Genomic DNA, 26510 nt, shown 5'->3' with positions numbered 1-26510 from the left:
CCTGGCATTAAAACCGCCCTATGAAACATTGTTTCATGACCCTAGTACAATCTGAACACGAACATATATTGCATGTTTTTTTTAGATGTTGTGTGGAAAGTGATCCCTATTAAATTTAATTTCCAGGAAGCTCTTAATGATGCTTGGGGTGCTGTGAGAGCCAAGCAGTTAGATCTAAATAAGACTTTGATCAGCGAAAGCCTGTGTGAGCGCCTGCTGCTTGGAATAGCAAAGCTAGTGAGCATTGGAGAAGAAAAGCTCACCCGAAGCCACAGCTATCGAGCCAAGAGTAAAACTGCTTTACAACTCGATTTGCTAAACCACAAGGTACAATTCATGCCATATTAACAGAACATAAGAACATAAGAAATTGCCATGCTGGGTCAGACCAAGGGTCCATCAAGCCCAGCATCCTATTCCAACAGAGGCTAACAAGGCCACAAGAACCTGGCAAGTACCCAAACACTAAGAAGATCCCATGCTACTGATGCAATTAATAGCAGTGGCTATTCCCTAAGTAAACTTGATTAATAGCAGTTAATGGACTTCTGTTTAGCAACCATGTAAAAGTAGAATTCTGAAGTCTTCATTAGGTTCACTTATGCTTTGAAGGTGTTTTATTTTCTTAACTGAACTGTGGCATTCGTTGTAATATAACAAAAGAGAGGGCCAGATAAATCACCATCTCAGAGGAGAACACTGGAGAAAAAGATTTGGGATAACATTGTCAGGAAATACAGAAGAAAAATAGTTTACTGACTTCCCTGTGGTACACCACTTTGACATGGAAACATTAATCATAATAGATTAACAAGCGGAAAATATGCTCAGTACACTTAACAATGTAGTTAATTCAACACATGTTTCGTTGTCTTTGCTGTCTGTCTGAATGATGAAGCTCTTGCTTCTTTCAGACCCTGGGCAGTTGCTTCCAGCAAACAGTTTCTGGATGTTTTGGCACCTTGTCTGGAACTAAATGAACTTACTTGAAGACTATCTGTGACACAGATAGAGATGTATTTCAGCAGGGTTCAAGAATTTTGGATCCGTCTGAGAAAACACAAAGCTGATCCAAAAAAAAAAAAAATCTACTTGGAATTTTTGGAAAATCTGAAGCCTATCTAATGGAAACCAGCTGTAAATATTCCAAAGATCCTAAATAGATTTTTGGATCTGCTTTGGATTTTCTTAAAAAAAAAAAAAAAAAGTTAAAGAAAGATGATAAAGGTTTGAGCCAATTCAACAAATTTTCAGAAATGTTTCCAATTGACCAAATTGCTCTGTAACCCTGTTTTAAAGAAGTTCACTTGTCTCTCTCGCCATAGACCACAAATATTCTAAAATACTGAAGCAATTACTTGAACTTCTCTCTGAATTATTAGAATTCTGTTATAAAGTATTATCACTATTGCTACTGTAAAGAAACCAATGGCTCTCAAACCATTTGGACATTTTACGAGATCCCTTTCTCGGTTTGTTTTTCCACCCCAACCCCCTCCACACTGACACAAAGAATTGTGAGCTTTGTGTCCTCCTGTTGGTTAGTTGAGAAAGGAGGACTACAAATTCTGCTTTAATATATTTTTGGTGGCAAGAGAGTTAAATGTATGAGGAGAATGCAAAAAATATGCCTATGCTCGAGGAGCCATCTCCTCCTGTTGAATACTCCATGTAATAAGAGATGAAAGGTAAGCTTTCAAAGAATGCTCAGTGCCTATACTTTTTTACATTTTTGGCCAAATGTAGGGACCTAAAGGAGTCATTTACTAAGCATTTTTCCCATAGACACAGAATGGGAGAACACTTTTAGTAAATGAGACCCTAAGTTTTCAATTTAAAATTCTCCTAATTCTCAGTCTCCTCATTTTAGGCCTGCTATTCATTTGCCTAGATTTAGACACCTAAGGCCTAGATTTATCAAAATGTTATAAATATAACGGAAATATCGCCTGCAATAAATTACCCTGCTCCTGTATCGCATAGGCAATTCCACAAGGTGCAATAAATGTATCACACCTGCGCTATTTTTCTGATTAATACATCGCATTTGAACTCCTCTAGTTATAATTTTCTTATTATAATGACTACAAATCTTTAGTGATGTCAATTTTACTGTGAATACCTCAGAATGTTTCTGTAACACCACCCCCTTAAACCTCCTCACCTTCTGAAACCCACCCCGATTCAAAGTGCCCCTCTACAGTGGTACATAAATATAGAGTGTCAGACTGACACTATACAGAGTCTCTCTCTTTCTCTCTCTACCTCTCTCTCTTACTCTCTGGGAGTGGCGATAGAGTGGAAGGGGTTGAGCCTAGAGGTGGAAGTAAGAGATACTGGCAGGTGGAGGAGTTGGGGCCTGAGAGGGCAAAGTGGCCAGGGGAGTAGGGAGAGCAAGTGGAAGGGACACTCTTACAGTGAATTTCTAGGGAAATTCTGCTCAAAATATTTAAAATTCTGCATCTTTAAGTAATAACTTTTTTCTGTATTAATTTAAAATGTAATTACTTAAAGTCTGTTATGTAAATTGTGTTATTTTGACATATATATATATATATATATATAATTTTCCTTAACATTTTTATACAAGAACCAGCTATGATGAATTTCTTTAAAATAAAATAAAACTCTATATGGAAGTATTTTATAGTATTTGGTAAACTCTCTTATATTTAAAAATACTTAAGAGTTAATACGCTTTTTTCTCAGGACTTTTTCCATAATCTCCGTAATCATATGCTTCTGATGCAAACCTTTTCTGCAAGGATTCCACCTTCCGTATTCAACAAGAAAGAGCAATTCTGGAAAGATTTGACTATGCAAGTCACTTTGCTGCAAGAGCATGCAGTCCAGCATGGCATTCATTTAGAATGTTTATTAAAGGTACTGTTTCTGTTCGCTAAATATTGCACAGTTTGAAAACTTGAAGGCCTCCATATTCATAGCATTATAGCTAACTTACAGGCGCGCTCTCCCGGCGCGCGCACAGGCCGCTCCCCTGGGCGCGCGATTCAGGAGGGTGGCCTATGCAAATTAGGGCCCGCGGTAAAAGGAGGCGCTAGGGACAGTAGCGCATCCCTAGCGCCTCCTTTTTGACAGAAGCGGCGGCTATCAGCGAGTTTGACAGCCAATGCTCAATTTTGCCGGCGTCAGTTCTGAAACCCACTGACAGCCACGGGTTCGGAAAATGCACGCCGGCATAATTGAGCATCCATCTTCTGATCCGCGGGCCAATTTTTAATTTATTTTTTTTTTAAATTTTTACTTTTTTTTTACTTTTGGGGCCTCCGACTTAATATCACTATGATATTAAGTCGGAGAGTGTACAGAAAAGCAGTGTTTTCTGCTTTTCTGTACACTTGCCCGGCGCCGGCAGAAATTAACGCCTACCTTTGGGCAGGCGTTAATTTATTTTTATTTTTTATTTATTTTTTTTATATACCGACATTCGATCAGAGAATTTCTGAAAGTAAAATGTGTGGCTCGGCTGCACATTTTACTTTCTGTATCGCACAGGAATAACTAATAGGGCCAACAATATGCATTTGCATGTTTTGGGCATTATTAGTTTCGGGGGGGGGGTTGGACGTGCGTTTTCAATGCGCTAGCTTTACCCCTTATACAGTAAGGGGTAATAGCGCATCGAAAACGCACGTCCAAATCTGGGCTAACACTGCACTCCACCGGAGCACAATGTACTGTGTATCGGCCTGTTAATGAAATATTCAACCGCATGACTCTGCTGCTGAATATCCCCATATTTGGCGCTGCTTAGCTGAATAAGTTATAACTAGCTAAGTTAGACCTGCTCTATGGCAGGTCTGACTTATTTATTTTATTTATTTAGAGAGGATTTTATATACCGATGAACGTTGGGAACATCTTTATGCAAATGCTTGCTTAAAGAGGCAGATTTTTAGATTGTGTTTGAATTTTTTTGGGCAGGGTTCCTGGCGCAGAAAGGGAGGGAGATTTGTTTGTTCCAGAGGGCGGGCCCAGCTAAGGATAGTGCCCATGCTTTAGTGGAGGCAAGTTTAGATTGCCTGGGTGAGGGGATAATGAGGGTAGCCTTGTGTTGCTGCATTATCGGTCTGTTTGATTTGTGAAAGATGAGGTGATCAGAGAACCAGTGCATGTCTTGGTTGTGGAGAGCCTTATGGATCAGGGTGAGGGTTTTATAAGATATTCTTTCAGCGACAGGTAGCCAATGCAAGTTTTTAAGAACAGGGGTGATGTGGTCACTTTTGTGTGTGTTAGTTAGAATCCGTGCAGCAGCGTTTTGTAGAAGCTGGAGCGGTAATAGTGTACTTTTGGGTAAACCTAGTAGTAGAGCGTTGTAATAATCGATTTTGGATAAAATGAATGCTTGCAAGATGGTGCGAAAATCACTGAGATGCAGAAGGGGTTTGATTTTTTTGAGGGTGTGCAGTTTGAAATAGCAGGCTCTAAGGGTGTTATTGATATTTTTTTTAAAAGAGAGATGGCTGTCAATAGTGAATCCAAGACTGCGCACCTGTTGGCTGAAAACAATGGCGGAGTCAGGGTTGCAGGCAGGTTGTAGCGGAGGGGTAATGCTTTGTGGAGAGATGTGCAGTAGCTCAGTTTTGGCCGTGTTGAGTGCCAAAAAGTTGCTTGTCAGGAGTGTGTTGATCGCTGATAATGTGGAATTCAAGGTCTCAATAGCTTTTTGAAGAGTGTCTTTCACGGGTATGAGAAGTTGCACGTCATCAGCGTAGATGAAGTGCGGGAGGCCAAGATTGGCTAAAAGATTGCATAGAAGGAGATGGTATATGTTAAACAGGGTAGAGGAGAGGGAGGAACCTTGGGGTACACCATGTGGCAGTGGAATGGTTTTGGAGGTGCAGTTGCCAATTTGTACACTGTATTGTCTGTCTTGCAGGTAAGATTGGAACCATTGCAGTGCAGTACCTGCAATGCCAATATATAAGTTGAGGCCGTCTGCCCGGCCTCAACTTATTCGGCTATCTGCTTGACTGGCTAATTTGTTAGTATCCTGTCAGATGAATCCAGAACCAAATGGGTTATGCACCTCCCTCAACAGATGGAGACAGAGCAAAATGACGTCACAGTATATATACCCTTGTAGTGACATCAGCCTGCCAGTATTCTCCGCCTCTAGCAGATGGTGGATGTACATCTCCCTACTGGGGATTGCTTCATTTTATAAAAGGAGAATTAAGGATATAATATTGCCCCAGTTGAGAATTCCTGAGGTGATTTCCGTAGTCCCTCATCTGAGTGCCTTGGTCTGGTAGATGGTTTTTCAGCCAGTGTGGACTTAGCTGCTTAAGCAGCTGAAAGGCAATGGGTGTAGGAATCCAATAGTGATGGCATATGCCCTCTCCCTCCCACAGCTGGAGACCATCTCTGTACTCAGCCAGGTAAGGCTGAGTTCAGATTGGTTTAAAAAAAAATATATATATATATTTACAGAGATATAAATGGAGGCTTTTGTAGCGTACAGCTTCCTCTTTTTTCTTGGTCTCCATGCTTGGCATGCCATTCTACGTATAAATTTTGAACTGTTGGATTTATGATGTAATTTTCTATAAAATATTTCAAACAAACATCATATTACACCATCAATATTTGCCGTAGCCTGTTCGTTTGACAGACAGTGAGACCTCATATATACTATGGCGGGCTTTTAGTGCATTTGCCCCTAAATGCCAATAGTCAAATCGTGCGGTGATAAACTCTGTATTACACCGTCTAAATGTTTATAATCACCGCACGATTTGACTATTGGCATTTAGGGGCAAATGCACTAAAAGCCCGCCATAGTATATATGAGGTCTCACTGTCTGTCAAACGAACAGGCTACGGCAAATATTGATGGCATGCCATTCTGACATTCGTCCAGCTCCATGGGAGGTCGTGGGATGTGGGCAGCCTGGCGGGTTGAGCAGCCTTTGTAGGCTAGGCCCCGCTCTGAGGCTTTTTTGCTGCACACTACGTGGTAGGCCGCAACAGCATTTTGCATGCTTAGGCTGCCCTCTACAGGATTGTCTGTTCTGCATGTGTGGCTAGGTTGTACATCCAGTTTTTGAACATTTAGTCAAGCCTCATCTCTGTGCTTCTAAGTTAAGTGGCGCCTTAAGTGGCTGCAAGCTTACTGGTGAACCCAAGTTACACTGTGCGCTTAAATTGTTTTTACGGCGCTTGGTTTTGGGACACCTAGGCTTTGAAACGCCTAAGTGTTTGGACACCTAGTGTTTTTGGACGTACAAAAAAGAAAACAAACAAAAAAAAGCAGCTAGATGCATGCCTCCGGCCGCCACTTAAGCACACTGTCAGCCATAATGGCGCCTGTGCCCAAGAAACCTAAGCACCTTTCTCTTTGCACTTCCTGTCATATTTGGGCATCTCAACCAGGAGTGCCCACTAACTTGTGCCAGCACTGTTTGGAAGCTCAGAGAAAATTGTCGCCTTCTGATTTCACTAAGCCTGGTTCCTCCCAGCCGGATATAGGCCTGGATACAGAAGACTCAGATGGGGGCACCTGATTTATTTATTTTATTTATTTATTTATTTATTTATTTATTTAAAAAACTTTTCTATACCAACATTCATATAAACATATCACATTGGTTTACATGGAACTGGAGTAAAATAAAATAACATAAAGTTAAATGAAAAAAGAGGCAAAGTTACATTGAACAGGGAGATGCGTAACTTGGATGTGGGAGGAAACAGGTATTAAAATAGAGATTAAGAATAGTAAAGTAAAAGAAAGGTGGCTAACTAAGGCATAATTAGGCTAAATGAATAGGCAAAAGAATGTTAACCGATAAACCTATGAATTATATAGATTAAGGGAATAGGGGAAGAAGTAGGCAAAAGCTATCAACCGATACATTTAGGGATTATGTAGACTAAAAGGGTGGGAGGATATGGGCTGGTGGAGAGAATAAGGGGGCTGGGAAGAGGAAGTGAGGGGGGGGGAGAATGGGAGGAGAAGTTACAGTAGGTACCATAGTTCTTACTAGATTTATTTATTTTATTTATTTAAGGCTTTTTTATACCGATAACCATTTGCACATCGATTCGGTTTAGATAGAACAGTAAGAAAAGAACAATTACATGGAAAGGTGTGTAACATAAGATAAGAAAAATACATATGATTAGAGAAGGTAATTAATTATGGAATGTAGTAATTAAATATTAATGCTAGGTGTAACGAGCAAGGAGTATAATTTCACATGGGAAAACAAACATATTTACAGGTGAACATGTCGGGGGGAGTGACTATAATGAGGAAATTGGGGAGGAGGAGAAAAAAAAAGGGGAGAAGGGGGGATGGAAGAGGGGAAAGACAGGGGCATTAAGTGAAGGCCTGTTTGAAGATTGTAAGAGGGTAATGGGAGGGATGTGTAAATTACAATGGGGGAGTACGGGGCAGTGGAAAATTCATTAATAGCAAGGAAGATACAATAATGGAGGATGAGATTATGGGAAGGCTTGTTTGAACAGCCAGGTTTTTAGGTTTTTTTTAAAGGTTTGGGTGCAGAGTTCTAGGTGTAAGTCTGGAGACATAGAGTTCCATAATGAAGGTCCTGCTAAGGAAAAAGCACATTCTCTGGTGGAGATGTGGTGGAACAGTTTGGTGGATGGTATGTGGAGGGATCCTTTGTAAGCGGATCTGACGGGTCTGTTAGATGTATAGTAGTGTAAGGAAAAATTTAGCCAATGAGTATGTTGGTTGTGCAGTGACTTGTGGATGATGGTAAGGCTCTTGTGGAGTATTCAAAAGTGGATAGGGAGCCAGTGGAGGTCTTTGAGGATAGGTGTAATGTGCTCTTTTTTTCGGGTATTAGTGAGGATTCTGGCTGCGGTGTTCTGGAGCATTTGAAGGGGATTAATGATAGTTGAGAGGAGGCCTAAGAGCAGGGAGTTGCAATAGTCAGTTTTAGAAAATAGTGTGACTTGGAGGACTATATGAAAGTCGTTGAAGTGGAGGAGAGGTTTTAATCTTTTTAGAACTTGGAGTTTAAAGTAGCCGTCTTTTATTGTGTTATTGATGAATTTTTTTAGGTTCAACTGGTTGTCCAGAATGACGCCCAGGTCTCTCACTTGGTGGGCAGTCGTTGAGGCAGGGTTGGGAGGGGAGGGGTTGTTTTGGTCAGGAGAGATGATGAGTTGTTCCATTTTGGCTGTGTTAAGGGCAAGATTGAGGCTGGTAAGATGGTTAATCGAATTAAGGCATTTGTCCCAAATCTTGAGGGATTTGGGGGATAGATTCAGTTATGGGGATGAGGATTTGAACATTGTCTGCATAGATAAAGTGGGTAAAGACGTAGGTTAGCTAGGAGTTGGCAAAGGGGGAGGAGGTAATTGTTGAAAAGGGTCGGGGAGAGGGAAGAACCTTGGGGGACTCCCCGAGTTTAATTTATGGGGGTGGATTTCTTATTACCTATTCTGACCTTATAGTGTCTATTGTTAAGGAAGGATTCGAATCAGCAATGGGCAGTTCCTGTAATGCAATCCAACACATTTTAGGGAATCCCAAAAAATGTAACCATGAATTTTCAGTATATATCACAATTCAAGAATCTTCATATACTTTATTATACATCTCACATGAACATGTTATTAAATTACATTTTATAACAATTAAATACATGTTTAACATTGTAATACACACATATTTCTGATGATAACACCATGTTCAACAATGCATATATATCAACCACTATATTCCTCACCACACATACACAGTTTTAAATATGCCCGGTCCGGACCGGATCCACAAATACAACTCCAACCCTAACCCCCTAATATCACACATTCACATTCATACACCATTCATTCATCTTAAAACCATATACCCCATAAAAATATCCTAATGCCCTTAATGTCTACATCCGATGATATACTGTAATACTTCAAAGTTATACTTGAACATTTAATTATTCATTCTCCTGCTGAGATATTATCAATCACCCTGGTTCTTTTTAATCATTTTTAACATCAAACACCTCCACCTTAAGTTCTTTTCAATAATTATTTTAACACCAGTTGCCCCAAATATGTGTGTATTACAATGTTAAACATGTATTTAATTGTTATAAAATGTAATTTAATAACATTTCATGTGAGATGTATAATAAAGTATATGAAGATTCTTGAATTGTGATATATACTGAAAATTCATGGTTACATTTTTTGGGATTCCCTAAAATGTGTTGGATTGTATATTATTGAGGGGATCTAGCAGTGCCCTATAGTTGATTGTGCCAGTTCCTGTAATGCCAATTTCGGTGAGACGATTTAGAAGTATGTTATGATTGATAGTTTCTAATGTGGATGAGATGTCTAGTAGTGCGAGTATGAATAATTGGCCCTTATCTAATCCTTTGAGGAGGGTGTCAGAGAGGGATATTAGGAGTGTTTCTGTGTTAAAGAATTTATGGAAGCTGAATTGGGATGGGTAGAGAACATTTTGTTTTTCCAGAAACTCGGTCAGTTGGATGTTGACTACCCTTTCCATGAATTTTGCTATAAATGGCAGGTTTGAAATTGGTCGGAAGTTTGCGAGATCTCCAGGGTCCAGGTTAGGTTTCTTCAATATAGGTTTGAAGATCACTTGTTTCAATGGTTTAGGGACGTGTCCGATAGAGAGGGAGCAGTTAATGATATCGGCAAGGGGTTTGGCAATTAAGTTTGGTATAGTTAGTAGTATTTTTGTGGGGATAGTGTCGAGTGGGTGTGAGGACGGTTTCATTTTCTTTAGAAGGGATTCTATTTCGAGGGAGGATGTGGACTCTGAGTTAAAGGAGACTCCTGAGTTGTGGGGGTTGGTGTTGGGGGGTGAGGGGAAGAAGTAAACTGTAGCAAGAGGTTGGAAATTTTGTCTTGGAAGAAGACTGCAAGTTCATCACATTTGCTTTCAGCCTCGTTTTCAGGGATGGAAGGTGGGGACGTTTTAGTGAGGTCAGAGACATACGAGAAGAGGGCTTTGGGGTCATATTGAAAGTTGTGGATTTTGAGAGCATAGAAGTCTCTCTTTTTGTTTTGAGGATAGTGAATCTGTAGGTGTGCAGGGAGGATTTATAGGTCGCCAACATAGTGGCTGAAGGGTCTTTGTGCCATTTCTTTTCTTTAGTTCTTAGTTCATGTTTTATTTATTTATTTATTTATTTAAGAATTTATATACCGGAGGTTCCTGTATAATATACATATCACCCCGGTTTACAATGAACAGTAACTATCGCTTCAAGTTAGCGGTTTACAATGAACATAGTTAATCCAAGAAACAGAAAAAAAATATATATATAACAATGCTAACAATTAATAAATAACAATTAATAAATGAACAGAAAAAATATATATATGTTTTAGTTTTTTTAGTTCCAGTGTGTACCAGGGTTTTTTGGTATTGAGGGCGGGATTTAATTCTTTAATCATTAAAGGGCAAATTTTGTTAGCGATGTTGTTGGTTATTTTGTTCCAAGAGGTAAGGGCCAATTCGGCATTCAAAAGGTCAAGCTGGTGGGAAATTAGGTCGTCTTTGGTGCAAGGTTTTCTAAAATGAATAGTATTTTTATGTAAGGGTGGGGGGGCTCAATTTTTTAATGGCTATGTTGGCTTTTATGAGTGAGTGGTCTGACCAGGGTACTGGGGTATAGGTAGGGATGTCTGCAGAAGAGATGAGAGAGTTTATAAAAATTAAGTCTAGGGTATGGCCCGCTTTATGGATAGGGCTGGTTATAATTTGTTTAAAACCCATGGCATACATGGATGATAGAAAAGCTTCACAGTTGGGGGATAGAGGGACCTTGTCCACATGGAGGTTGAAGTCTCTGAGAAAAATGGTTAGGATGTCAATGTTTATCTGCTATAAATTCGATTAAGGGGGAGGGGTTGTTGTCTAGTAGACCAGGGGGGGTGTAGACTAGGCAAACTTGTAATTGAATGGATTTGAAAAGACCTATTTCAACTTTGGGGATGAAGCTGACGGTCTGAGTGATTAGCCTAAGTTTTGTTTTTTTTGGCGGCTAATAGGAGGCCTCTGCCTCTTTTTTTGTGCCTGGGTAGGGAGATGATGTCATAATGTTGTGTGGGAAGTTGGTTAGAAAGAACTAAGTCAGTAGGTTTGAACCATGTTTGTTATTGCGCAGATATCAGGTTGCCTGTCTAATAGGAGGTCGTGGAGGATGGGTGTCTTTTTGATTAGCGATTGGGTGTTGATAAGAAAGAGAGGGCAGTGAGGCCGAGAAACAGGGTGAGTGGGGATATCATGATTGGCACAAGTGATCTTGAGAGGGGGGGGGTGAATGGTTGGTAGGGTTTTTTTTATTGTGGTAATAGTGGTATTTGAGGGTGGGAATAGGGTAAGATAGCATGTCTGAAGGAGAGGGAGTGGGAGTAGGAAGAGTAGTTGTAGGGAATGGATTGGTGAGTATCCAGTGATTGGGGGGAAGTGTAGTACAGAAGGTTGGAAGGTAGGAGGGCTGGAAGTGACATTAGGGGAGAGTATATTTGGTAAGGGAGTTGAGAGAGGAAATGATGGAAGGGATATCGAAGCTGGTATTAACAGATAGAGGAGGTCCTGCAAGAGAGGGGGGAAGGTAAAGGTATAAATGGATTATAGGCTTGAATCCTATGCTTCTGAGAGGGCTGGGAGAGAGGGAGAAAATGGGGTCAGCTTCCTGGCAGCTCAGTCCGATTGTATGTCGATGAAGAAGAGCACAAAGGAGGCCGCACTAAATATGAATCATAATAGCCAAAGAAGTATGCGGACCAGTGTACTGACAGACCAAAAACATTGCTTAAGAAAAGAAACTTTACCCAGATAAGAACTTTAGACCAACACTGAAGGATGCTTATCAAGATCTGCCTGTTTGTAAGAGCCTGTGTAAATAAATCCAAGGCAGAAGGACAATGCAGCCACTTAAGCTCATTAGAAGAAGTCACAGATCAGCCATGGGAACTCTAAAGGTCAGAAGGACCTCCACCCTTGGATGAAGTGGGAGCACTCTGAAATGGAGAAAACGCTGACTCTGGCATATGTGGCAGGACCTCCCTGAAGAAAAGGGGAGGGGGAAAAGACCTGCAGTGCGGCAAAGACCCTCCACCTACTACATACTTATACATGAACTTATGCATATTTATCAGCTGGAAATTATAAGATGGGCAAATAAGGAGGAAAAGGAGCAAATCCGAAGCAGCCCAGTAGCCCCTGCTATCAAGGAGGGAGAAGACTAGGTGTGGCCAGGGCACCGGAGAGAGGAGGTGCCCCTCTGAGGGACAGGCAGACACGGAGTCAGACGGTGAGGGGCCGAGAGCCGCCCAGCAGCTCTGCTAGTCCCAGAACCAGAAGCAAGCCTCCTTCCTGGACTGCCCACTAGCTCTGCCAGTACCAGACAGAGAAGCAAGCCTTCTCCCCTGCCCACATTCTCCAGACCTCCAGCCAGCATCTGCTTAAGAGGTGAACAGAGGGGTATATCGCCTGAAGTTGGGGACCATGGGTAAGTAAGTTAGCCATAAGTATTAATATATCAAGCATGCTAAGGTTTATGGCATGTTTGAAACCACCCATGGTACAGAAGTTTCTTTAGGGTAAACTAGTGCTTAGTGGCCAGGATGTTAGAGACAGGAATTGTTTTTGTCTTCTAAATGCTAAATCTTGCCAAATCTGATAAATAAGTCTAATTCTGAGGAAAATACATTATCTTCTTCCTGAACTTAGGATCATAAAGTGAAGTGGGAGAGGAACTGAAAATGTCCTTTAGCAGACTGATCCCATAAACTTACTTACAGGTCCCCCATTCCTAGACTTCCTGGTGACTTTTTGCAATGCGAAAGTTCTTCAATTCTTCAGTCACAGAAGAGATCCAAAATCATTGGGGATCTATGTCCTAGTGCAGGCGTGGCCGGAAGACAAATTGCTGTATGTCTTTCCTCCATGGCCCATGTTGGACATATTGATCCGAAGGATCGAGCACCACGAGGGATGGTGCTCTTGGTTGCTCTGGAGACCGTGGTATGCGGATTTGCAGTGACTCAAGGAGGACTCTCCCCTTCAACTTCCAGCACATAGGAACTTGCTAAGTCCAACTCTGTTTTGTCTTATGGTATGGCCCTTGAGAGGGCTCGATTGCTGAAAAGTGGATACTCAGTGGCAGTGATTTCCACTTTGCTTAGTACTAGAAAGTTCTCCACTTCCTTGGCCTATGTGCAAGTGTGGTGATTGTTTGAGGCCTGATGTGTGAGGGTCAAAGTTCTCTTCCTCATTCGGCCAAGGTCCTGCTATTTTGGAATTTTTGCAGGATGGCTTGAATAAAGGTTTGATCCTTAATTCCTTAAAGGTACAAGTAGCGGCTCTCGCCTGTTTGAGGGGTCAGGTGAATGGTGGTTTCTTGTCTGCTTATCCTGATATGGCTCATTTCCTGAAAGGAGTGAAACATCTTTGTCCTCCTTTGCGGTTTCCATTACCATTATGGAGTCTTAATTTGATCTTAGATTTCTTAGCAGATTCTACATTTAGACCAATGCATAGCCTGTCCTTGCAGTTACTGACCTTGAAAACGATGTTTCTTGTGGCTATTTGTTCTGTGCAGAGAGTTTCCGAGTTGCAGGACTTGCCTTGCCAGGAGCCTTTCCTCTGGGTAACTCCAGGGGTGATACAACTGCATACTGTTCCTTCTTTTTTACCAAAGATGGTCACTGAATTTCACTTAAATCAGTCCATCTCCCTGCCGTCTCTGGACAAAGAGAGAGATGTAGAGGAGTATTGTCTGTTGCGACCCTTGAATGTCAAGAGACATATCATCCAGTATCTGCTATTACTGAAACTTTACGGAAAACAGATCCCCTGACGGAAAACAGATCACCTGTTTATTCTTCACGGCGGTACTTGCATGCTACAATAGGCCTCTGGATTAAGGAAGTAGTCACAGCAGCATACGTTGATGCTGACAAGCCATTACCTAGTCAGGTTAGGGCTCATTCCACTAGGGCTCAGGCAGTGTCATGGGCTGAAGTTAGGTATCTGTCTCCCCTTGACATTTACCGAGTGGCGACGTGGTCCTCCTTACTTACCTTTTCCAGGTTTTATCGTTTGGATGAGCAGGCCCAGGAAGACGCAGCCTTTACCATGTGCAGCTTTGACTGGACCACAGGAAGCCTCCCGCCCTATTTGGGAGTAGCTTGGGTACATCCCACATGTTCTGGATTCATCTGATTGGATGCTAAGAAATGATGATAATTTCCTTTTTAGGACAGTCAGATGAATCCAGCTTCCCTTCCTTGGCTGCCAAATGTTTTAGTCCTGGCAGAATTTGTGCAGAAAATAGCAGAGGAGACCCCGGCATGCCACAAACAAAGCGCGCAAAGATGAAGGCCCCAATGTGCCGTTCAAGGCGAAGATGAAAGGCCCCTGTGTGCTGCAAACGGAGTGTGCTCCGCTTGTGCGAAGATGGAAGGCTCCCATGTGCCCCAAACAGTGTGCGCTCCACTCGCGGCAAAGATGAAGGACCCAGTGTGAGTGAATGTGTGTGTGTGAGAGGAGAAGGGGAGGGTTGTGGGGCAGGTAAGGGTGAGAGCAGGGGGGTGAAAGAGCAGAGGGGTGAGCAGGAGGGTGTGTGAGAGAGGGGGAGGGGGGCTGCATGAGTGTGGGTACCAGAGAGGGAGCCTATATGAGGACATTGGGAAGGAGTGTATGTCTGTGAGAGATTGGGAGCTCGTGTATGAAAAAGAGATTGTGTGTATGTGAGGGTGTTAGCCTGTGTGAAAGGATTGTGTATGTGTGAGACAGAGCCTGTGTGAAGGGGTGCATGAGAGAGACACGTAGCCTGTGTGAGAGAGAAAGGGAGCTTGTGTGGATGTGTATGCAAGAGAGAGGGACCCTGTATGAGGGGATGTGTGTGTGTGCGAGAGAATGAGGGAGCCTGTATGAGGGTGTGTGTAAGTGTATTAGAGAGAGGGAGCCTGTATGAGGGGCAGTACTGAGAACGGGGTCAAACTCTGGGACTGGCGATAGAGTGGAAGGGGTTGAGCCTAGAGGTGGAGGGTAGAGATACTGGTAGGTGGAGGAGTTGGGGCCTGAGAGGGTAAAGTGGCCGGGGGAGTAGGGAGAGCGAGTGGAAGGGACACTCTTACAGTGAATTTCTAGGGAAATTCTGCTCAAAATATTTAAAATTCTGCATCTCTAATAATAAGTTTTTTTCTGTATGTATTTAAAACGTAGTTACTTAGACTGTCATGTAAATTGTATTATTTTGACCAATATAAAGTTTACAAAATTTTAAGTTTTTGTGCTCAGAATTTTAAATTTTTTTGCGCAGAATTCCCCCAGGAGTAATGTTTATAGTATGGTCCTCCTTTGTGACTACGTATTATAGGGATTATGGGTAAGTGTTAGTCCAGTCCCTAGACTAATGTTATTACATTCTTATCTGAGCTCTGTGTTGCCCGTCGGCTGAGTATTGAAATGGTTATCTATTTTTAATCAAGTCTTTTGCTAGTCTGTCTACAATTGCTTTTGAACTGAATACCAGCAGGCTGATGTTACTGCAGGGGTATATATATATATACTGTAATGTCAGTCTGCTCAGTCTCACTCTGCTGGTAGAGATGCATAACCCATTTGTTCTAGATTCTTCTGACTGACCTAAAAAAAAGTAAATTATCAGGTAAATAATAATTTGTCAGTGATTTATATGGCTAAATGGCAGCCTCTGAATGTAGCTGGATATTCAGCAGCCACCCCTTAGCCAGATAAATTTGACTTATCTGGCTAATAGCCGACAGATGGGCCTGGTAAAATCTTCACTTTGCAAGGCACTGGCTATCAGGCATATTTGGACAGTGACAAACAGGTCTATGAGTATTTACCTTTTCTTGTTATGCAATCCAAAACCTTAGGCTTCAAAGACATGCAGCAGTAGTTGACTAACATGGATGATGTAATTAATTGCAAACTCTCTTATAAAATTAATAAAAAGTAACCTAAAACTTGCTAAGTTCAATTTTCAAATGCAGGAACACAGATCAGTTATTTTAAAATGTAAAGAAAGACGAGTATGAAACAATTAATGCCCCAATTCAAGTGTCTTGAATTGGGCTTGTGGCCACTTATGATGGTTAGATAATCCCCCCCTTCTAGTCCTCTGTAGACGTTTGCCCATGTCTCAGTATAAGTGAATGGTTCCCAGCCCACCCTTTTGTTGTTCCCCTAGTGCAGGGATTGGTCATGATGCATGAAGCAGTTATGTCATAACACAGAGAAAAAAAGCCAACAAAACCTAGTTTATGGATGTGCGATGAGTGTCCAAGAAACTGTTAGCATTTCTTAATGGTGCACCTGAATTGTCCCTGTATTTTACCCCCAGAGTCCCACACCAAAAGGTCATCGCTTCCCTACTGGTTTGTCAGACTGAGTTTCTCATTGTGATAGATGCTGAAATCGTCTAAATAAGACTATTCTCCTTTGTAAATATTCATCATTTTGAATTCATCATGAAATGAAAAAGAAAAATGTCTGTGCACCCTCCTTGTGTCTTATATATGACCTGTAGGTTTTATGGTCCTATTCCAAAATGTACAGAACGATGACAATGATTTCACCCAGCTGTTCTTCTTATTTTAGGACTGGACAGAATTTGATGAAGACTGTACGTATCTTAGTAGAGAATTGGCTACACTTGAATCTGCAGTGCCTTCTGTGAGCTTAGTAGAAGAGACAGAAGAAAGACTATTAGAAAGGATTAGCCTTTTCCAGGTATCTTTTTAGGTTGTTATATTTGGGGAGTCATACAAAGTAAGCATGCTGTATATTTATTTTAATAATTTACTTACATAGTTCATTAATACTGTAATCAAAGATGTCTCTGAGGAGGGCAAATGGTAATTTTCAAAGTTATTACCACAGATGAAACAGTGCTTTGCCAGCAGAAATGTGCTTTTACAAAACTGCCCTTTCAGTAGGCAGGTAAACGTGCACATAGAGCCTGTACTCACGTACAGTTTGAAGAGGCGGTCTTGTTGGAGAGGTTAAGGCAGGGTTTGAAATTATGCATTTTTCAAAAGTATGGGTGCAGATTTTCCCAGAAAAAAATCTGTAAAAAAAAAATTAGCAGGTATAAATGCACGCTGGTAGTTTTGATGGGATAATTTTTAAAGGAAGAGCTCATGTGGACTTTCACCTTAAAAATCGATGTAAAGAATGCAGGTAATTGATTTGAAATTTGTGTGCGCTGTGTGAAGGAGTGTCCTTAAAATCCCTCCTTAACCTGCGCAGGACCAGGCTCGATGCCTGGTCCACCTTAAATCCTGTAGGGAGAGAGCTCTGGGGGGGGGGGGGGGGGTAGCGACCCTGCTGGGACGGGAATAAAGGTTTGAGCCCAGCTGGAATCAGGAGGCCCCAGTGTCTCCAGGAGAGGAGCTCCTGTATACAGCACTAAGGTATCTAAGGTGAGAGTGCATTGCTGCAAGGTAGGCAGTCCTACTAAAATATAAGTTGTTTGATGTTAACATTAAAATTGCAAGAAGAGGGGCTGGCGTTAGCGTGTGAAGTGTCTCCAGCCTGAAGCTTTGCTCTGCTCTCCCGCAGTCTGTTACAAAATTACCCCATGCGCGGATACTTTTTCTCCCCCTCCACCTTTCCACTCCCTCTCTTCTTCTTCTTCTTCTTCTTCTTCTCTTCCCTTTCTTTGTCTTCCTCCTCCCTTGCTTACTCATTTTCCTCTTTCCCCTTCCCTTCTGCCTTTCTCTTCTTTCTCCCTTTCCAACCTACCCTTTGCTCCTTTTCTCTTTTTCCTCTCGCCTCTTATTGCTCTGCTCACTTAGAGGCCAATATTCATCCAGCCTTGTGTAGATAAAGTTAGCCCTACCAGCTTTAGGATTGCTTTTTGAAGAACCAGGAGTTACCTGCGTAACTTTGGCTGGCCAGAACTGAATATCAGCACTGACCAGCCAGCCTATAAGCATGCAGTGGGAATGCCCTCAGTGCCACCTCTTTTTGTCTGGCTAAATTTTGTGAGGACTATGATTTGCCCAGACAAAATTTAGCCAGTCAGTGGAGGGTAAGTTTGAAAGGGCAAGGTTTGGCTTAATGGTTGAGAGAGAGGTTCTGTCCTGCAGCAGTTCAAAGGGCATGGACTGCCTGCATCTTAACTTGTGCAAGTAAAGCTCAGGCAGTCGCTGAAAAGGTTTTTGATAGCTTTGTTAAGGGCGATGTTATAAGACAGAATTGTTGAGCTATTGACCTACAACTATAAAGGGAAAAGGACAGGTATGGACCACTGTCTTTTGAAAAGTGACCTTTAGATAAATTGCTTAAGCTAATGTAGATGTCATTTTGAAAAGCATGCATTCTATTTTATCCCATAAGAAATAGCAGGTGCCATTAGCATGTGTGCTTTATGACAGCTACTTTTCAAAGAGAAAGCATCTGGGCATTTCTGCTTAGAACATTTCCTACTACAGTATTGCACGCAATAAAAATGATGGCATTCTTTGCAGCTACACAGGCTACGGATGTTTAACTGTTTTTAATTTTTGCTGAGAAGATAAAGCTAGAGCTAGATCTTTTGAATATGTTTCGCAAAGCTTCTTAACACATTGGTCTCACTCTTGGGGGTGGGGTGGGGGGAGACACAGTTTTGAGTAGATTCAAAGCACGTGGGTACTTTCACCCTGCTTACTTTGTTGGAATTTTTTGAAGAGAAAATTCCCGGGGAGTTTCTTGTTGAAAACTCAGGCCGTGTGGAACGCACATGCTAAAATTACCCACATCCTTTGTATCTGTTGTTTGTTAGGGCGGACGGTAAATTAGGACGTGTACTTTTGAAAATCTCATGGATGTGCATGGTCTTCCTCCCGTTATATAAGAATTCTCCTCCTCACCTCAAAATGCTTCTTTTAAAACCTGCCAAAAGTGCATGCTTTGTGGAAGCCCACACAAGGCTTTAGGTTGATAGCGCAGGGCCAATTTACCAGATAAATACCTTTTGAAAATCTATTTATTTATTTTGTTTATATTACAGTGGCTTACAAAATTAAAAAATCAAAGTCTTTGTAACACATCTTAACAAATTAAAAACAATTCTGAAAACAAAAAACAGAAAGCATGGTAATACTCAATCTGTACCTCCTATATCATTTGGTAATCAAATTATCTTCTTAACTGAGCCATTTAAGTGTATCCAAAGAACTTGTTTTGCAGATGGACATCAGGATATGTTTTTGTTAATAATCTGCAGTAAAGTGGGAGGATATCTATATCATGGAGAAAGAAAGTGAATTTAACAGGCCAGTAGCAGAAAGATTAACTTCCTGGAGGTTTTTGCAGGATCTGGGTTTTGCTGACAGTCGAGAGAGTATCTGCATTTACAGGTTTTCACTCACCCTGGGATCTGCCCTGAGAATGCTGTCTGAGCACCCACGTTCTCATCGCTTTAACTCTTTGTTTCCATGTGCATGCTGTAGAAAATTGTCACGGCTTTGAGAAGGTAAAAAAGGGGCAATTTTCAAAACTCTGGTCGTTGAAAAGTCCACACCTACTTTCCCTTTGAAAACTACCTACAGTAAAAGTGCTTGCAGAGATTTGCAGCTGCTTTTTCTGCGGATATCTTTTCCCTGCAAAACAGTCTATGTAGTTTTGAAAATCCCTGACCTAACTCTTATCTCTGAGCCAATCTGTTTTTTTCCATAAGAAGTACATGCAGTGGTGATCCCTGCGATTACTCTTACTCGTGTACATCTGTCTTTTCAGCAAGCGATGTGATTCGGCCGAACCTTTTGGTTCAGCCTTCGTTATTGGCCCGCCGCAGGAAATTTTGTTTCCCGCGGTTCAGGCTGATTTTTTCTGGCTGTCCCGAACTGAAACCCCCCCCACCCCAACCCTTCAGATTTAATTAATTACACTCCCCCCCCCTACCGCCCCCCCCCCCAAAACTTGCCTAAAGTCCCTAGTGGTCCAGCTGGGTTCTCGGGAGCGATCTCCCGCTCTCTGGCCGTCGGCTGCCAGTAAACAAAAAGGCGCCGGTGGCTCTTTGCTCTTACCATGTGTCAGGGACTATCGGTTCCATTGGCCGGCCTCTGTCACATGGTAGGAGCAATGGATAGCCGGCGCCATCTTAAAAAATGGTGAAGGCCATCCATTGCTCCTACCATGTGACAGGGGCTGGCCAATGGCACCGATAGCCCTTACCATGTGACAGGGGCTAAGGGCCATCGGCACCATTTTGATTAGTTGCAGCCGACTGCCCAAGAGGGGGAGATCACTCCCAGGACCCCCGCTGGACCACCAGGGACTTTAGGCAAGTTTTTTGGGGGGGGTCAGGAGCGTGTGGGATTATAATTAATTAAATCTGAAGGGTTGGGGTGGGTTTGGGGGGGTTTTTTATGTGCCCTTTCTCCACCCCCCCCAAAAAAAATGATAAGAAAACCACACACAATTTCGTGGGTTTTCCTATCGTTTTGTGTCATTTCGGGGATCCCCCCAAGAACAGCAATGAAATAGGAAGTATCATCTATATTTCCTATTTCGTCGCAAACAAATGCACATCCTTCATCCCCTAACATAATTTCTGTTTTTTCTCCCAAGCAAATAAAAAATAGCATTGATGCAAGGCATACCAAGCTTTGTGAAACACTGAGAGAAGGGAAGAAGTTGGCAACTGCGGTGAGCTGTCCAGAGTTAGAGATTCAGATCTCCAAGCAGGAAGAACAGTGGCTGTCCTTAACGAGAAGCGTCAGCCATGAACTGCACAGACTCCACACGCTACTCCAGCATTTGATCTGGTACGTGTGGCATCAGCCACCATTTCTTCCTGCACCGCAAGCGTAGTTCAGGCTCAGCAAGGGTAGCTTAGCAGCTTCCCAGCGAGTAGAGCACGATTGCTTCTATCAAGCCTTTTTTACATATACTGAAGCTAATTTTAGAAATGTTGGACATGGAACAAGGGGGGGGGGGGGAAATCTGTTGAAAGGCGCAAGATGTAGAGGTCCCCGGTCCCTCATATGACAAGCTAATTTTAGGAATATTACAGCAGTCCAGAGATGTGGCCATGACCACTGAATAGTGTCTTCTGTAGTTGAAGCAGAGAATATATTTGACATTTTTTAATGCATTTAAATATGTTTATTGTTATATTTATCTTTTTTTTTTTGGTCATTGCCATACACATGTGAACATGGACACTTTTTTGACTTGTCGTTCTATTTCCCACTCTTCTCTTCATAAATTTCTTCAGTCACAATTATGGTCTCAGCTCTGGATTCACATAGATCACAAAAGGAAAAAGGGAAAAATGTAAATAGGTTCACTGCTTTCAAAGCAGGGATGACAGTCTTGCATTTCTCTTCTCCTTGTTTTGCACAGTTACAACAAGGATTCACATGAACTGGCAATGTGGTTAGAATCTGCCTACCAGCGACTGAATTATTGGAAACAAGAATCACTCAGTGCCACGCAAGACCTGAATACCATCAAGAGCAACATCAACAGTTTCTACGTAATGGCAATAAGATGTATTACTTACTATTTGAGCAAATTGGAGGATTAGATTCTAGAGGTCAAGGCTTTTGCAGAGCATTCTGGCACCCAGGGCAGGATGTTCCTTTGGTTGCCTCTCCCCCATTTCTTGATTTCATTATTAAGTGTTTGATAAGTTTGCAGGATGTTACAGCCTTGACCTGTTTGCCTCCATTTAGCATCTTCTGCAGAGAAGCATCCAGGGCAGGTGCAGCTCTGCCTATGGTGGAGAAAATGCATAAAGCACACTGCTTACGGATATAAGCATGAATTTCACAGGGCACCTCTCTGAAAACTCTCTCACCATCTAGTTCCCCTCAATAAATGTTTCTGGAATGTGCCTGCATTTCTGTGTAAGCAGAAGAATCCCATGTATTTAGCCGTGTGTTTCTCCTTAAAATAATGGGCAGAACACAATATAACCATACCCTTTTCTTTTACCATTCAGGAGATTGTCTTAATAGCCAGGGTGCCCTCCCTGGCAGGGCTGAATTTCTTCGCTTTTTAAAACTTGAAATTCTAAAGCTTCACTATAAGCGCTGCGTGTGTCGTGTAGCACTATAGAAATATTAAGCAGTAAGCATGGGGAGGGCCATTTTTCAGTCCCCCTGCATAGCCAGCAGACCGAGGAGGGGGGAGGGACAGAAAATACTTTGTACCCATGGGGTCTGCAAGTTCATTTTCAAAGATAAACTGCTCCCTTTGAAAATGTCTTCCCTTGCTGGGGATTGCAAGGTTAGTAAATACCTGCAAATTTCGCAGGTACAAACTCCCAGTCAGAAAGTATGCATGGGGATTTAAAGAAAAACAGCTCTCCACGCATTCTTAGTCAGGTCCTGGCACTGCCTATTTTCCCTGCAAGGAAAAGTATACTCTGGACAGTGGGCATACTTTGCCCACTCTGGAGAAGGGGATGTCCTTCGTACACACACAGAGAATCCCTTTAAAAATTGCCCCAGAGAAAGACATTTCATTCATCTAATTGTGATATTTTGGCATTGCCCTTTCCTTATGATGATCTGTTTCTCTTCTTGCTATTGTCTCAAATGCCTCTAAATTTCTCTATATTAGGGATGCACATTTCTTTCCTTTTACTTTTTTTTTTTTTGTTCAAAGGAGTTCTCAAGAGAAGTAGATGAAAAATCATCTTTCAAGACTTCAGTGATTGGCACCGGGAATCAGCTTCTACGCCTGAAAGAGGCCGACACTGCCGTATTGCGATCCAGTTTAGTACAGTTTGAGCAAAAATGGGCAGACTTGATTATTCAGCTTCCGCCAACCCAAGAAAAACTGCATGAAGTAAGAGTCTGCCTATGTCCAGTATAAGAATAATTGTGACGCAGGCTTAACACAGGAGAAAAATGTTAATGGAGATAGCTTAGGTTATTTTTTTTCCCCAAAGGACCTATATATGAGTTTGCCATTAAGTGGAAGCCATATTCATTACTGAATACTTTTATAGCCCTGTGAATGTCACAGCAGTTGAATTATAGGGCACCTTTTGAATATTTGAGAAAAAACAGAGCTGTTCTTTCCCAGGAACATATGGGAATGAAAGCCTTCTAATTTAATCCTGGGGATCCTCAATCTTTAGACATGTTTTCCATAGTTCTGAAAGGTGTTTGTTTTGTTTTGGGTTTTTTTGTTTTTACTTTAAATTTAGAATAACATAGCTGTGCCAACAGCATTTATTTTAGAAGGGTCCCTTGTTAAGTATCTTTTCGCTCTATTAGACACTTAAATGCAGAATTCTAAGAGTGACTGATTGATTAATTACAGTGGAACAAATATTCAGCCACTGCACAAGTTAACCAGATAAACTTATCCTGTTACTTGGCCAAGATAATCGGCGACACAGCCATGCCACTGAATATATTCAGCTATCTTATAGTTAGATGGATAAGTTTCTCCAGTTAACGTTAGGACAGCTGAATAGCAGTGCTAGACTTATCCAGGTAACTAATCTGGATAACGCTGAATATTGGGGTTTATCCAGCTAACTTAGACAAGTGTTCCTGCCTCGGAATATCCTCCCTCCCGCCCCTCATGGGGTTATTTTCTAAAGGCTTATCGCACGCGAAAAGGCCCTTTTCGCGTGCGATAGCATGCAAATTCGAGTCGGGGCGAGGGGAGGGAGGAGTCGGCGGTGTCTTTGCTGTCGGGATAACGTTTCCAACGTTATCGTCGGCAGTAGCGCACCGAATAGCACCACCTTTCACGGTGGCGCTATTCGGTGCGAAAGCCGGCAGCAAAGACATCGCGGTGGTGCGAAGGCTGCGGGCATTCGGAGACACCCCCCCCTGCTGGATTCATCATTCTGCGATGAATGATGAATCTAGGCCTTAGGCAGCTAACATTTTGGTTGGATAAAAAGTACTGTACTCAGATATTCAAATGGCACCACTTAGACAGCCAAGTTCAAACTTAATTAGCTAAATGATGCTAGATAACTGGCCCAGTACTTAAATGGTATCCCAAGGTGCTTCACAATAAATGCAACAAGTAGTCCTGGGGGAATTCTGCGCAGAAAATGGCACAGGAGACCCCGGCATTCTGCGAATGGAGTGCGCGCCATTCGTGGTGAAGATGAAGGCCCCGGCGAACTGCGAAGATGAAGGCCTCAGTGAGAGTGAGTGTGTGTAGAGAGATGTGTATGTGAGAGAGAGGAGGGAGAGTGGTGTGAGAGAGAGGAGGGAGAGTGGTGTGAGAGAGAGGAGGGAGAGGGGTGTGAGAGAGAGGAGGGGAGAGGTTATAAGAGAGAAAACAGGGGGTGAGAGAGCAGTGGGGTAAGCTGGGGGGTTTGAGAGAGAGCGGGGGTGCCAGAGAGAGGGAGCCTATAAGGAAATTGTGAAGGAGTGTGTATGTGTGGGAGAGATTGGGAGCTGGGGTATATGAAAAAGGGATCATGTGTATGTGAGGGTGCTGGCCTGTGTAAAGGGATTGTGTATGTGTGAGAGAGAGCCTGTGTGAAGGGGTGCTTGAGAGAGAGACATAGGTAGCCTGTGTGAGGGTGTATGCGTGAGAGAGGGAGCTTGTGTGGGTGTGCATGCAAGAGAGAGGGACCCTGTATGAGGGGATGTGTGTGTGCGAGAGAGTGAGGGAACCTGTATGAGGGTGTGTGTATGTGAACTAGAGAAAGGGAGCATGTTTGTGAGAGAGGGAGGGGCAGAGGGAGCCTGTGTGAGGGGCAGTACTGAGAATGGGGTCAAACTCTGGGAGTGAAGATAGAGTGGGAGGGGTTGAGTCTAGAGAATGGAGGGGAGAGATACTGGCAGGTGAAGGAGTTGGGGCCTGAGAGGGCAAAGTGGCCAGGGGAGTAGGGAGAGCGAGTGGAAGGGACACTTTTACAGTGAATTTCTTGGGAAATTCTGCTCAAAATATTTAAAGTTCTGCATTTTTAAGTAATAACTTTTTTCTGTATTAATTTAAAATGTAATTACTTAAAGACTGCCATGTAAATTGTGTTATTTTTAACCAATATAAAGTATGCAGAATTTTGCAAAATTTTAAATTTTTGTGTGCAGAATTTTTAATTTTTTTGCGCAGAATTCCCCCAAGAGTAAATGAGAAAAACTGGCACAGAGTTTATTGATTTCAACTATTTGATTTACTAACCTGCATTCTGTGCTTTAGAATTTAAATAAAAAGCTCTTTCTTCTGTTTACCATGCAGTATTTCCAAAGCGGAGAAATCAACGTGGTCACTGTTTTGCTATCCAGTCATTATTATGAGATTATGCAGCAAAACTCAAGCTAAAAAAAATAAATTTTATCCCATTGCAAAGCCAAGAAGCTATCAGGGACAGCAATAATAATCAAAACCATGTTGTTTGCTAAGAGCACATGGCACGGCCCTTTATTAAAGACAGTAAAATCACTATGCCTTCTACATTGTGCTTGCTAGTAGCCGAGCCCTTTTAATAGTTTGCATGCTAAAAATATCATGTCTGAAGCAGGAATTAAATTTTTGGCTTTAGCAAAAAGACACTAAATAACAGGTAGCAAACATATCATGCTATTTAACATGCACAAAGTAAAGCCTTATTTGCATATGATACCCTTCATTTACATGGGTGTACATGCTAATTTTAGGCTAACACCTTTTCAGACTGATTTAGCATACATGTTAAGGCCTTCTTGCATAACACATTATTTTTTAGTCTCTACTGAGCAGCCTTAACATACAGGCTAAACTTTATTGCATAGGCTCTTAAGACAAATTCATGAAACTCCTCCTGCACAATTTCTGTGCACCTCTAGGAGACAGCCATGCATAGCAAGAGAGATCACAAGTGGCATCGCACATCGCAAGCCACATGAGGTAAATCATGCAAAATTTCTGCTCCCAGGGAGGGTTTGGGGGAATTGCAGGAGAGCAGCTTTCAGAATTTCAAAAATACGGACTTAAGTAGCCAAAGTTTGACTTGATGCAAGACAAGTATTACTTCTTGGGGTATGTACCATTTTGAAGTAATATATGGTACAGAGAAGAGCCAGCTTTTCTTTTAAATGATAATTGAATGGGAGCAAATAAAATGTTCTTCTTTTCTACAGCTTAAAATGGAAAAACTGCCATCTCGTGAGGCGATTGCTGACCTAATTGCATGGATGAATCACGTGAACGTGCAAAGGAAAGATGAGGTCCCAGTGGATTCAGACAGTAGCTCAGCCCAGGTCAAAAACCTTCTGCAGGAGTATCAGGTAACTATGGGAGGGAAGGCGCAGAGCTGCAAAGAAGAAAATATTTGGATGGTCACATCATAAAACTTACATCCAGAAAGTAAATGAAACACTTTTCATCACATCATACAATCGCAACAGAGGAATTATTTGTGAGAAAAGAGAGAGCTTTCATGAATATTCCTAAGAAGTAAAGTATATATATATATATATAGAGAGAGAGAGAGAGAGATATCCATTTTCAAACTGCCCACATTGGGGCAACATCTGCAGGTTTTGTACTAATTCCTAAAGGGAATGTACGCTCCTATTTTCCTTTTGAAGCTTGT

The 26510-nt window shown here is 42.0% G+C and overlaps 1 protein-coding gene across 3 annotated transcripts in view; it reads left to right on the top strand.

Moving 5' to 3' along the window:
* The window catches only part of SYNE2 (spectrin repeat containing nuclear envelope protein 2), a 799865-nt gene that overhangs the window by 599636 nt on the left and 173719 nt on the right, over positions 1–26510 (top strand). For all 3 annotated transcript variants that reach the window (XM_029598126.1, XM_029598125.1, XM_029598127.1), the window contains exons 80-86: positions 127–327; positions 2710–2883; positions 16613–16744; positions 20573–20769; positions 21350–21482; positions 22619–22801; positions 26056–26202. In XM_029598126.1, coding sequence (XP_029453986.1) covers positions 127–327; positions 2710–2883; positions 16613–16744; positions 20573–20769; positions 21350–21482; positions 22619–22801; positions 26056–26202 — 1167 coding nt within the window. The remainder of the gene's footprint in view (positions 1–126; positions 328–2709; positions 2884–16612; positions 16745–20572; positions 20770–21349; positions 21483–22618; positions 22802–26055; positions 26203–26510) is intronic.

Source organism: Rhinatrema bivittatum, chromosome 4 (genome assembly GCF_901001135.1).
Source record: "Rhinatrema bivittatum chromosome 4, aRhiBiv1.1, whole genome shotgun sequence".
Classification (NCBI taxonomy): Eukaryota; Metazoa; Chordata; class Amphibia; order Gymnophiona; family Rhinatrematidae; genus Rhinatrema; species Rhinatrema bivittatum.
This window is presented reverse-complemented; position numbering and strand designations above follow the sequence as displayed.